Here is a 13,515-nt window from a genome sequence, read left to right on the forward strand (position 1 = left end):
AACCTTTAAAGTCAATCCATAAGAATGTGTTTAATTGCCACTGAATTCCCTGTGGTTCCTCTTTAATGGACAAGGATTGAAAAGGGGGGTGTGGGAGGAAAAACAGCACAGGAGAGAAGCTGAACACTGCTCAAAGAGCGCTGAACAGATCAATAGGCTGAGCAAAACACAGACTGAGTATGCAGGGCAGGGGACCCACAGCTCCCAAACAAACCTGTGCTACCAACCATCTTCAGAAAGTCTCCTGAGTGGTAATACAGGCAGGCTTTCATTGCACACTGTGCCACAGCTCTGCATTAACTCCATCCTTCCCTTATGAAGAGCTGCCAACTTAGTAATGTTAACAAAAGAGCCTCTCCTCCTCAACACCGAAAAATTACTAGAGTGCAAGAAGAGAAACACCCTCCAGCCCAGGGTTCCTTTGGGAAAGGAAAGAGCCTGGAATCACCAGTTTCCAGTTATTTAATAACGGAGCATGAGAGCACTGACCAGAACCACTCGTCTCTCGGGACTGCCCTCTTGGTCACTGCCCATCCTGACTCTCTTACAAAGCCTGTAAAAAGATACATTCGGAAACACAAAGAGGGCAAGCATGTAGTTAGCCTGGGAGATTCTGCAAGGTCTGGAATCCCAGGCACTGTGGGGACAGAGAAAAATTTCATTCTGTCTCTGTCTTACCTTCTTTTAGCATCCCCACTTTGAGGCATTTCATGAAGCGACAGGCCTGACAGGACTTGCGCCTCCGTTTCGTGATCTCACACTCATTGGTGGCCGGGCAGCTGTACTCAATATTCCCTGAAAGCAAACACAGAGATGGTCACCCAGGAGTCATGTTCGTCCCATGGATCCAGGGACAGGCTGCAGTGCCCAGATATTTCCACCACGGTCAGTCTGTAAATGTTGCATGTTTGCTCATTCACTTACACACACATCCTCTGAGACTTGACCCTGCTGACCTAGCCAAGGGGATGGCTGCAGTGCTGGGTTTTCAGGCACGTGTCCTCCAGGCATGTCGTCATCCCTTGTGTGGCACCCCTTGAAACCTGGCCTGTTCCCTGAAGTCCAGGGATGAGAGTGGGAGCAGTTCAGACAATACTAGAATTTCCTTTGTTGCCAGTCTTGCTCCATGTCTGTGGGATGGATGTCACCTGCCCTTTCTTGTCCTGCTTGGGCAACTAGGGAGTTCAGAGGGACAGCATTTTCTCCTTTGCTTCCTCCTGCCAGCTGGCATACTACAGGTAGCAGGGAAGCAATAGGTCTGCGTTGAGAAAAGTGGGTAATGTCCTGTAAAATGAACATGGGTTCTCTGTGCAAATCTTTACATTTTTACTTTATTAGTCCTTGTGCCCCTACTCTCACCCTCTGCACAGGATTCTTTCCCTCTTCCCACTTTCCTCATTCCCTTTTATTTATGATCACGCTTCAACACTGCCTATAAGACAAGATGAGAAAGAAGCATCCCAAATTTATCTCTAATCACATCACATTTTATTATAAGCCAAAATATAACCAAAACATGGATGCAAGGGTCTGATAAAAGGATGTAAGTGGAATCACAACGTAAGGCAACACTTATTTAGTACTAGAAGACAACAAACAGAATCCTGCCATTCACTTTGAGCTGATGCTTCTGAAGAGGGCTGGGCAATGTTTGCTGTGGAGCTGGTCTGGAAATCTAAACTTGGCACTGATGCATTGACAATGACAATACATTTAAAGCAGTCTAGTTACTGGTAAATCAGGCAGCGCTGAAAAAGGTACCTAAGCTCTACACCAGTGGAACAATAGAAAAGCTGGTTTAATGATTTAGAGTAGGAAACTGATGTTTGAGAGTTCAATCAGACCTGTAGAGAGAAGTCAAGGTAAGAGCTGAGAGAACACACAATATGGACTTCGTATAGCATCAGATTAGAAGTACAGTTTACAGTTTAGTAAAACTGGGACAAGACTTGATTTCTATTCCTACTTTTGTAATGGATTTTTGTGTTTTGTGCAAGACCATTCCCTCCTGTAAATAAAGATCAACAATCTGAAACATATAAATCTCTTGGGGTGGTAAATAGACCTTGGGGTTCACTAAGCTATTGGAAAGCCCCCTGGATTTCTGAGTGGAAAAACAGAGCACAGAATCAAAAGAAAGAGAGCACCATTTGATTTATCTCATTATTCTTGGCCCATGCCAAGAAATCCCAGGAGCACACAAACCCCAAAGCCTAAAGGTGGTCAGGCTACTAGCAATAAACATTCTTCCTCTTGCTTCTTGTTTTGTCATAAGACTTGCAACTTCTCCCTAAGCTTCAGCCCAGCCACCCTGTTCCCCTCACCACTGCTCATCTGCCCCCAAATGCAGTTTGTCAGCAAGAGCAGAGTGTGCTGCACAAGTTGCTTCCATTCAGGCTGTATTTCGTCATTGTGCAGCATCTGAATTTCAATAGCCAGCCATGTATCAATGTTCTCAGAGAGCTGGAAATTGAGATTCAAGCTAGATCTCAAGGTAATAAACCAATTCCTGTTCTAGACACAGAGCTCCAGCACATTACAGACCCATGAGTATGGTGGCCTTGATCTCGTGATCAGATGCTTGCTGTACCCCACACGGGAAGGAACAGAGCAGGAGCAAAACAGGGAAAAATCTCAGACACAGTCTCATTTTGGGAGGCTTTGCCTTTGTTTGAATGCCAGCCTTTCTCACCAAAGACAGGATCAGAGCTCTGGAGAGATGCTAGATTTCATGTTTTGTGGTGCAAAGGCCAAAAATTTGCCCTAACACAGAGACACTACAGTAAGGACACTGAGCCTTTATAGCAGTGGGAGTCAGTGACAGCTCTCATCTAGAAGCTCAAGGTCCCTCCATAGTATCAAGCAGATCCCCAAGCTTCCCCATGCCTCTACTCCCTGGATCCTTTGACTGGATAGAGCCTACAAATCCTACATCACAACTAAATGGGAGAGTGTGAGAGATGTGTAGGTACTGGTTACCATATACACACGCAATGTGCAGCTCGAATAAGCAGCTCTCAGAGACACGTCTGTGCTGGGATCATGATTGCTAACTGAGCCTCAGAGGAGGCTAGGCACTGGGAGTTTTATATCAGGCCCCAGAAGATGCTGTGCACTGCAGAGACTGAGAGCCACAGCTGGGGGCAATGCCTGCCATTACTGCAGAGAGCAGGGGCATCACTAGGGAAGGCACAATCAGCCTTACCCAAGCAGAACGCGACCAGAAAAAAACCTGACATTTCCAAAAGTTTACCAGAGTTCTCGGATTTTTTTCTTTTTTTTTTTTTTTTTTTTTTTGTGTCTCAATTTCTTTTATGGGTCCTGGGGCTGGCTGCCAGCACAGTGAGTTGCTCACAGCTCCCTGTAATTTCTGTAAGTGCCCTGTGATAAAGTGATGAGATTAACTCATCGAAATTCCAACAGCCTCCCAGCGGCTGGCAGTCAGATCACCAGCCCAGCTGCCAGCACAGGGGCCTCAGAGAGAACTTCCCTTCACTGCAGCAGCTGGGGATGCTGCAAAGTCCTGCAGAAGAGTGTCAGCACACAAAGGTGCACACAGACATGGACAACTCTGTATGCAACTACAAAATGTGAGTCAAGACTCTGTGTGTCATGAACTGTAGATTATGTGCCCTAGACGGAAGGGGGAAAAAAGGGGATAATTCAATAGACAAGGCCTTGCTTTGAGCTGTTGCTTATTAGAGAGATTCCTTTACTCAGAAAATATTTACATATTATCTTAAAAAAATGGTAGAACTTCACCGATGCCATGGGACAAGATATACCTTAAAAATGGCTTCAAAAGTCAAGTGGTGAACAGATCAGAGTTTGGATTTCTTCTAAGCCTCGTATATCACCTTGGAGGTTAAATCACTTCCTCACCATGTCCTAGTTTGCTCATGTGCAAAATGAAATGAACACCAAACCTACCTTCTGGAGAGATTGCAAGTCTCTATTCATTAAGGTGTAACTGTACTTTAAAGGCCTTAGATGAGAGATGCTACAAAACAGCAAAGGACTATTAAAGTGATAGATCATGCTTTTTTATGCTGGAGAACTGCAAAACTACCCTATTTTCTGCAAAATTAGACCTCTGGCTGTTAAACAATTTGGAACATATTTTCTAGTGTACATATAATTAGTAGCACCTGAAAATTGTACGCCAAAACTTCAAGAGACCCTATATTCACCCTACCTCTCTGGAGCAGGATGGACTGGGAAGACAAGAATGCCTCCCTGAGCTTGGGGAGCACAGAAAAATCCCACCCATCTCCTGCTTAAATTAGGGATAGGGTCCTCAGAGGAACAGAGCTCAAAATCAGTACAGCACTGGGGACTCAAGCTACTCCCTGCTTACTGATTCTGCCTTTCTAGAAAGCCTTTCTGCAAGGAAACTCAGGAAAGACTAGATAAAAATAGCCAACAAAGTCCTTAAATAAGTTTCAGCTCCTGATTCTAAAAAAGCCCATCTTGTTTTTTCTTGTTTCTTCTTCATTACTATTCACTTCAATTACTCCTTCTAGCTGAGGCATCACAGTTCAAGCCCTGGTGTGAGGAGAGGTACTTTGTGAAAATCAGAGGAAAATCTCTCAGTGATCTGCATGAGGTAAGAAGGGTTATTTTTTAAGCCTCAGCTTTCAAAGGAAAGGATTCAAATGATGTTACAAGGAAAACAGGATACATATAGGTGTAACACCAGCACTGTTTGCCTCCTCAGGGCGGCACACCAGGCTCCTGCTCACAAAAGAAGGCTTGGACATTTCACAAAACCTCACTCAAATCGGCCTCCTGCTTGCACAAGCATGCAGGATGGCGTTTCTGGGGCTCCCTATCAGCAGCAAATTTGACCACAGAGTTTCAGGCACAGAAGTATTTTACAGAACTTCCACAGAAAAGATTCTTCTACACAGAGCTTGCTGTACAGATGTACTGAGGCAAACAGAAAACACTAGATTAATAGAGTTGAGGTTGCACTGAAGATGGTTTTTTAAATTCAACTGATCTGTGAATAGTAAGTAGCAGTCAAGCACTAGATCATTGAATGCCACACTTTCCCTGGGTAAGCTTCAGAAGTCTTTGGAAAGCTGTGAACTGCCACCTGAAAAGTAGCAGGCACATTTCTGGGAAGGACAGAAGGATAGGACAGTGCCCAGCTGATGTGGCTGCTACTGTAGGGACACAAAACCTCCTTTGTGCATGGGGATTGTAACGCTCTTCCGCTCAGGAAAGCCTCTGTCAACTACTCCTCTTCCTAGGAGCCACTCCAAGCACCACAACAAGAAACAGAAAGCCCTAGAAGACTTTATTACAAGCCTGTTATAAATCCCTACAAGTCTTCTGAGCTCCATTATCCACCTTTTAAGCCCCTTATTGGTGTAGAGGAATCCCAACACAGCAGTTCTGTTGCTACACTCAGCTTGAAGCTCGCAGGACTCAAGCTGCAAATCCACAGATGCAGGCACTTTGCCTAACACAACTTTCCTATCCAGAAGATGATGGTAAATGTGTCTCTTTTCTCTGAATCTCCAATGTTTTGCTGAGCTTTGAGCTTTTTGTTTATAATAATGGGTCATCTTAGAAATGGCCTTTATTTTTACCATTTGAAGATGAAAAATAGACGCAAGGTAGTTATAGTCATGAGTATGTTGAATAATAAAGGACACACGTGGTTACACAGCACTGTTATTGGTTAATATTCAAAGCAGGCAAAACTACCTACTAGTTGTAACAATTAATGAACAAAAGAGATGAAAATATATTTGACTGATACATAATGCTCTACCTACTGAGCAAACTGTTAAGAGAAGGAATAGACTTTGATTGAGAATTCTATCCTGTAAAAAATCCAGTATTTGCCTTTGCCTAAATCTGGATGAAAGGATTACTTAAAATTTCCATGAAACAGAAATTAAAAAAGCTTTTATTTATAAACATCCAAAACTATATTTTATGCAACAGACCCATTCCTTTAGATTTGGCTAATATGAAATCTTTTGTTTCACATCAGACCTCTCTTGAGCACCAATGGCAGCCCACTTAAGCATGTCTGAAATCCAGATTCTCTCCTATCTGCACTAGATTGCACATTCCACAATATTCACAGTCAGGTGAGGTAAATGCAAACTGCTTCTAGAATATAATCCCATGAAACAGTACAGTGATAGAGAAACAGGATTAAAATTTTGTCAGCCTAGCTGAGACTGAAAATGCTTCAGGTCAGTTTAGGATTTCTGACTGCTTCAAAGCATGGGAAATGCAATCCTGGGGTTCAAAATATCATGTTCAGAGAGAAAGACCTGCAGCCCAGGGGTGTGTTCTCTCACCTCACCTCAGGTTTTCACTTTTCTGTCTCAAGCATTGTCAGCCCTGCAAAGTGGAAATGCCACACAGGTTTCCAGGCCTTGATCCTTTGGCAATGTAACACAACATAAGAAAGGACAGAGGTGTGACACTTCCCCATAATCTGTGGGACAGGTTAAGGGTGGGTTGGGTGACCCTGTCTTCCTGTCCTAGCTCAGGAAAACCAAGCACTCCATTTCAGCTAGAAGGGAATCAATGGTTTGGATTTTCCTAACTTCTTTTTTTTTCTCCTATCATCAAAATTTTTCTTGAGGAAATTTGACTTGATAAAAATTCCACTTTTCTTTGGAAAAATTCTACTGATAAAAAACTCCCACACACCCCACAGCACTATCAGCGACCTCAGAGATAATCAGACATGTCCATGCTGGCTCTCAGTCTATCTTCTCCCCATCATTTGAAAAGCAGCAGCCCTTGTGCTGTCCATGACAACCTGGCCTCACCTGGCCAAGTGAAAGTGAGCTGCAAAAAAGTTGTCATGTCTAAAGAAGGTCTGCAGCTTGGATGTCCCTTCTTCCTGCTGCTGCTAGAGCAGCAGAGGGAGTTGAAAGGCCATTGCAAGGCATTCTTGCCTCAAGATATGCAGGTTTTACATGAGTTAATGCAGCTTAAAAAACCTTAATAGGCACGGGGTAATTTGTAGTGGGGGAAGGGGGGCAAGGCTAGTTGGAAGTGGGACTTCATGTGAAGCTCTGCTTCATGATCAGGGGTTTCTAGATAGGGCTGCAGTGGTTTAGTAACTCAGCACAGATTTAGACCCATTTTATGGCAGCATGCACGTGTAAGGCCAGCAGAGTCAGCACTGTCATAGCATCCATTGGTTTTTCACCTGTCAATACACAAGCACAGAGAAGTGAAGTGGCTTGCCAAGACCACAAAAGCCTGATGATGAATTTACCTATTTCATCTCTTGAGCGTCTGGGAAATCCTGGGGTCATTGCTCCATCTCAGTGCTCAAACCATTGAGTCAGTGCCTCTCCCACATACTGAATCATGGCAAGATTTTGGTACTAGGATACTGGGAAAGCAGTTACACAACATACACATCTGCATGCTTTCTGCAAAGCCTATATCAGCGTTAGGCAGCCTGGACGAAGATGTTTCACTTGGTCTATTAGATGCCTAAAAGAGCTACTGAATATAATAAAGTTGCAGGATAAGCACCTTTTGGAAATGCTCTTCCCACTCACCTTCTCTTTCATCTGATCCTTAAATCCTTTTCTCCCGCACACCCAGGGCTATACTTGGATATCACACCCAGCAGCAGAGCCCTGGGAACGGTTTGCTTTCTTGACTCAACCAAACTCTGCAGACCTGTTTGCTGCCGGCTTCCCTGGGCTCAGCCTTCAGCTCCATAGCTGAAATTGCTCACCCTCAGGCACAGCACACTTGACTCTCACATTCTGAGGAATAAAAGCATTTTGGTACCTCAGTTGCCAGCCCAAGCTGATGACAGAGTGAGAGAAATTTCCACTTACTCCTTTCCCCCCGTCTGCTACATGTTAACAGGCCATCAATTAGGGAACCACCGGGAGAAAGAATATGGCTCTGCTAGGGAAAGGAAAATGGAGGGAAGCACTCTTCCCTCTTGGGATTCAGTCAGCTGGCATATCATCTGGTTGATGCAGGCTCCATGTTCTGCTACCATGCATTATTTTCTTTTGAAGAGTTTTCAGATAGAATCAGAAGTTCCTATGTCTTTTTCTCCTTCTCAAGATTTCTGCTCTGCCACAGAGATCCTCCAGTATCACTCCCATGAAGGGTTAATTATCTGGTCTTTTCCTTTATTAGGAGACACTGGGACTTTGCTTCAGAGTGCTACCCTGTCCCTCCTTGAGCATCTGAATGTGCCTAAAAGAAACACTAGGAAGGGTCCAAGGGCTGGAGAAGGGATGGAGTCAGTGCTGACAGAAATGCAAGTAAAAGTTCACATTCAGTCACAGAGATTCAGCAATGATAAATCACAGAAACCCTGCCAGGGAACAGGCCAATGCCCTGGAGATGGCCATGGTATAATAAAGAAGGAAGTATCACTGGGGCAGAGTAATTATTTCCACAGCTGGATTTCCACATCAAGGAGAGATATCTGAAATCTTTGAAAACAAGATAGATATAGTGACTTTTGTGAAGACCTGGGATAAACTGCACCCTGTACTGCTCAAGAGTTGAACATCCCCAGCAACAGAGTGTAATCAGATCCATTCAATTAACAAAGTGAGTGGTCTCCACATGTGCATTTCTTTCATTTCACAGGAGGCAAGAAGTATTGATGTGGTGGACTAACCCTAGCCAACAACCAAGTACATGCGCAGCTGCCTGCTAACTGCAGCCCTGCCTTCAGTCAGCATTCCATCTTGGGCAAACCCAATTCACTTCCCACTGGCAGATGAATTATCCTGTCATTTTTCCAGTTAGTGGAGGAAATAAAGGGAGCATCTGTACATCCAGGCATGTTTGCTCACATGGGGCATGTGTATATAAGTATACCCAAGCATCCACGGATATTGGAAGTTGTTTGGATGCACTCCTGCTTTTGATTATATTGTAGCTGCACATGTGCACATTTGCAAGCACACTTTTGGTAGTCAGGACACAGCCATACTCCTCGTATGTGACTTGTACATGAAGGAGCAACACCCTGCATTTCATCTACACATGCATGCATTGAGGTTTGCAAAATCACCTGAGGAATTGCTCGTCCTTAGTGAGATGGACTAAAACTTCATCTTCTTCAGTGCCTAGTTTTTTTTTTATCTTCAAAGAATCTGCATCTTAATGAAAAAGGTTGGTGAAACTGGAAAAGGAGAAAAAGACTGACTATCACAAAAGTTCTCTGTCCAGATTTGTGCTGGGGTTTGTATGGGGTTCATTGCTACATATCAAGACTGGTAGCACAGTAGAATTTCTCTACTCTTGTAATGCTGGAGTTTTCACCTCAAGGTACAGACACATAAATTCCATCTCTTGGCAGAAGCATCTACTCTTCAAATGGGCCTTAAAACATCATTAGAAGGTAATGCATTTCCTTTCCAGGCCTTACCCCACTAGCTGCCACATTCTCATAGTATCAGTGCCACTAGCAGAGGCAGGAAGATCCACTAGTCCGGATACCCAGATCTGGTAGCCAGTCAGGCACGGAACTTGGCAAAGGTTCCTACCATCACATAGCCTAACTCCATGTCCATGCTGATTTGGAAGGACCAGAACTGAGCAGGAGGAGAGAGGAAGCATACAAAAGGATGGAGAGCTAGGTGCATTACATTAATTCTCCCTTTCCCCCTTTTGTATGACACCACAGCCTCAGCAACGTCTGGGGCCACGTCCCTTTATTCCTATGGAGCGAACGCCTCAGTTTGCATTCCTTCCCACCATACCTTGAATAGTCCTCTTGAAGAAGGCTTTACACGCCTCACAGGAAGCCACGCCGTAGTGGTACCCCGAGGCAATGTCCCCACACACCAGGCACAGCCGCTTGGGGATGGCATTGAGCATGTACTCGCACTTGGTGGGCGAGTCCTCCATGATGGCGCTGGCGCAGTCATCGTAGCGCTTGCGGCAGGACCCGCCGCCGATCCCCGTGCCGTTGAACATGGGTGGCGAGTCCAGGCCGTTGGGGTGGCCCCCCATGGCGATACCGTAGCCACCGCTGGCGTCGGAGGAGCCGCTTGGGCTGTGGTGGCTGATGGCGTCGATGCCGGAAGATGGGCTGGAGGGCTCGGTCTTGATGAAGGACCCACAGCTGGAGGAGAGGTGCCGCTCCTCCGTGGCCATTCTGCCGAGCAGCCTGCAGGGAGAGAGCAAAGGCACTCAGCAACCGCCTGGCCAAAGCCGGTTCCAGGTTTAGTCAAAAGACAGCCCTCCTTTCGCCACCTCAGTCCAACTCCAGTTGGCTCAGGCAGTCCAACCCCATGCAGGTTCTTCCTGAGGAATATCGGTACAATTGACCAAGACCATCCCACCTGCTCCCCACAGACTTGCACTAGAGTAAGGACAAAGCTCTTCGTGAAGATCATAATTTCAGGCTCTTCACAGGCTGCAGTGCTGGGAAGGGGCATGAGTGCTGATGAAGCAAAGTCCAGCCAGAGCACCATCTACCCTGAGAGAGCAGAAAGAAAGAAGCTTGCCTGTGGCAGACCAGGTGAAAAAGGTGTTTGGCAGAGAATGGGCTGTCCTAGCTTTATGCAAAAGGTTCAGCAGCATACTCTGCAGAAAGGACCTGCTCAGATTGGATTTTCATTTTGTCATTTGAAATACAGAAGTCTTTCATTTTCAAGTTTGACTCCTTCTCTCACCCCATCTCACCCTTTACCCTGCCCTGCTGCACTATCATCACTAAAAGAGGAGCTTAGAAATGGAAGGAAAAATCATCTGATCAAAAGTTTCTTCTGCCTCAATCTTAAATCTTTATCTTTTTTTGTTTACTAGTATTGAGCTTTTGCATGGACACACAAATTTCTACTTCTTAAAGAGAGGTCACACTCCAAAGTTTATGGAAAGAAATTCACCATTTCCGTGCAGAAAAGAACTTTTCAAGCACTTCATATTTATTTTAGTCACAGATATTCTTATTCCTTATAAAAGTGGTCAATCTTTTTTTTTGAAGACTGCTAAATGTTATGATATTTACAGCAATGAGTGTCAGGGATTACTTGTGTGGTGTATGAACAAATCCCAGTTTTATTTGCCTATAATATATTTGCAGCCTGTCAGGCTCCCTGAACATCTCCTGACTCTCCTTCTCAGGAAATGTAGTTTTGCCATGTTCTCCTCATTCATCTCTTCATTATCTATGTGATTGCCCTCCATGCAGAAGTTTTTGCAGATCTCTTATCTGCTTCATCATCCATCTCTGAACTTCCTCTAGTCTGGCTATTTCTGTTCAGTCCAGAACAGAGTTCAATGAGCCAGCTCCTCAGCAGCATGGAACTGGCACTGCTCCATCACTTCTCCAGCTGAAGGTCTGGACAGGAGTCAAGGCAAAGGCACGCCATCAATTACCTAGTGACGTTACAATATTTTCAATGTTATTTTCAGTCTACATGTTATGTAATTCCTTGCACTATTTGCTTTTTTTCCCCTCTTTAAATGAAAATCTAAATTGTTACAATTTCTTCAACAAATAGTATCAGGAACTTAGTGCAACACTTGGTCTTATTCCTGAGTTGCTACAGTCAATTTAGAATCATTAAGATGTATGAAATATCAAATTAACCCTTCTGGCGTGCAATGTTTTGCAATAGTCAACAGAGTATTTCATGTGCTACTATGCTGTGCAGGCCACACACCCAGCTTTATTAGGATCCTCTGGAGTTCTTCACTCTTCCTTGGTAATTTGATTTCATCTGCAGTCTCATTGTTCACCCACTTCCGAGATCATTAACACATGGATCAAACACCACAATACTGATCTTTGTGGGTAATGCATGTTAACCTTTATCATGCTGAAAATTGACTTCTCTTTCTTTTCTGAGTAGGGTCTTTGACACCTTTTAATTGATAATAGTATTAACCTGAGAGGTTAAATTTTCCTTTAAGCGAGACAATTTGTCAAAGGCTTTAAGAAAAACTAAACATGAATTTTCCTGATGACATGGCAAAGAATTCTGACTGACTGGAGATGCTTGACTTTTCTTCTTGGAACCTCTGTTGTTTAAAGTTACCACACCATGGTCATGTGGGTAATTTCTATTTCAGTTTCGGCCTATTTACCTGGTAATAGTGGCAACTCCTTCTGCCAAGGGTTCAAATCCGTCAGGGGACAGGACAAAACTTTCTGTGAATCAGCAAGGCTGGAGTGCAGACTTTTATGTATCACACCTATGAGTCTGATGATAGGAATATAGATGTTTGATATGCAGCAAATTCACAGTCCTGCATCCTTATGATCTCATTTGACCTAAGTATCTCCTAATTTTCCCTTCTCTGTTTCATCCTCAAAGTTTGACCTCATATCCTATCTCTGGGATCGATCAGCCAAGTTTGTTTTTTGGCAAGACTGTTGACCTTGAGAATATGGGCAGGCATCTCACGTTCCTCAGCTGCTTTGCCTGGTGTTACATGAGAGGAATCCAGGGTTTGGGCCCTCTCAGAGACAGTGTGATGAGTTGATAAATGCCCATGCTTTGCCCAGAGGGCCACAATGAACGAGAGGTCATGGAGCAGTTACAGAAATCGCTGCAGGTGCATCCATCTCTATTCCCACAGGGCACCTAGACATATTGCAGATTTGGTGTAACGACAGCTGACCGTGTGAAGGAAGATGAAACTTTGCTAGCTGAGACTAGATCTTAGCATCTCACAGCAAAGCTGAAACCAGCTGTGTGGGCTCTGGAACCTCTCCCTACCTGAGAAGTGCACCTGTCATAAAGAAATGAAGATCACTGGACACAGCAACATGAAATTAAGGTTAAAATGGAAGGCAAAATAACCATAAAACACTGTTCTGCACTGTGGAACTCCACAGTAAGAGGAGCTGGAGTTATAATTCTCAAGGCAGACAGAGGAAAACACTATGAAACAGAATGATAGGGAGATGAGCTGGACTGGAAGATTACATCAGTGGAGCCCAAATCCCAACTTCTGTTACTTAAATAGCCCAACATTCACAGATGACCTCAAGAGTGCTTACCAAGGTACTTTCCTTCAGTGGAGAGAAAACAAACAAAAAATAAAAATAAAATAAATTTTTTAAAAAGAAGAAGAAAAAGAAGAAGAAAAAGAAGAAAAAGAAGAAGAAAATTAAAAAGGAAATAAAAAAGGAAATGAAAAAGAGAAAGAAGAAAAAGAAAAAGAAAAAGAAAAAGAAAAAGAAAAAGAAAAAGAAAAAGAAAAAGAAAAAGAAAAAGAAAAAGAAAAAGAAAAAAAAAGAAAAAGAAAAAGAAAAAGAAAAAGAAAAAGAAAAAGAAAAAGAAAAAGAAAAAGAAAAAGAAAAAGAAAAAGAAAAAGAGAACCTGGGGAAATAAGGAGCCTTCTTCCCCCAAGGCATGCAAGCAGTGAGTGTTTGATGGTGAATCAAGAAACAAGTCCCCTACATCCTTACAGCTGAGGACCCTCCTGTTCCCTTCCAGCAGGCAGCAGTACATAGCAAGTTCTGGTTGGATGTGAATGCATGCTTGAGAGCTAAAGCCCTTAACACCAAGATAGATCAAAGATTAC

General features: G+C 43.8%; 1 protein-coding gene across 3 annotated transcripts in view; it reads right to left on the reverse strand.

The window, feature by feature from the left end:
* The window catches only part of ESRRB (estrogen related receptor beta), a 127,859-nt gene that overhangs the window by 31,195 nt on the left and 83,149 nt on the right, over positions 1-13,515 (reverse strand). For all 3 annotated transcript variants that reach the window (XM_084208528.1, XM_084208527.1, XM_084208529.1), the window contains 2 exons: positions 9,735-10,144; positions 679-795 (listed from right to left, as the gene is read on the reverse strand). In XM_084208528.1, the coding sequence (XP_084064654.1) occupies positions 679-795; positions 9,735-10,144 (527 nt within the window). The remainder of the gene's footprint in view (positions 1-678; positions 796-9,734; positions 10,145-13,515) is intronic.

Source organism: Fringilla coelebs (genome assembly GCF_963513975.1).
Source record: "Fringilla coelebs genome assembly, chromosome: 6".
Lineage (NCBI taxonomy): Eukaryota > Metazoa > Chordata > Aves > Passeriformes > Fringillidae > Fringilla > Fringilla coelebs.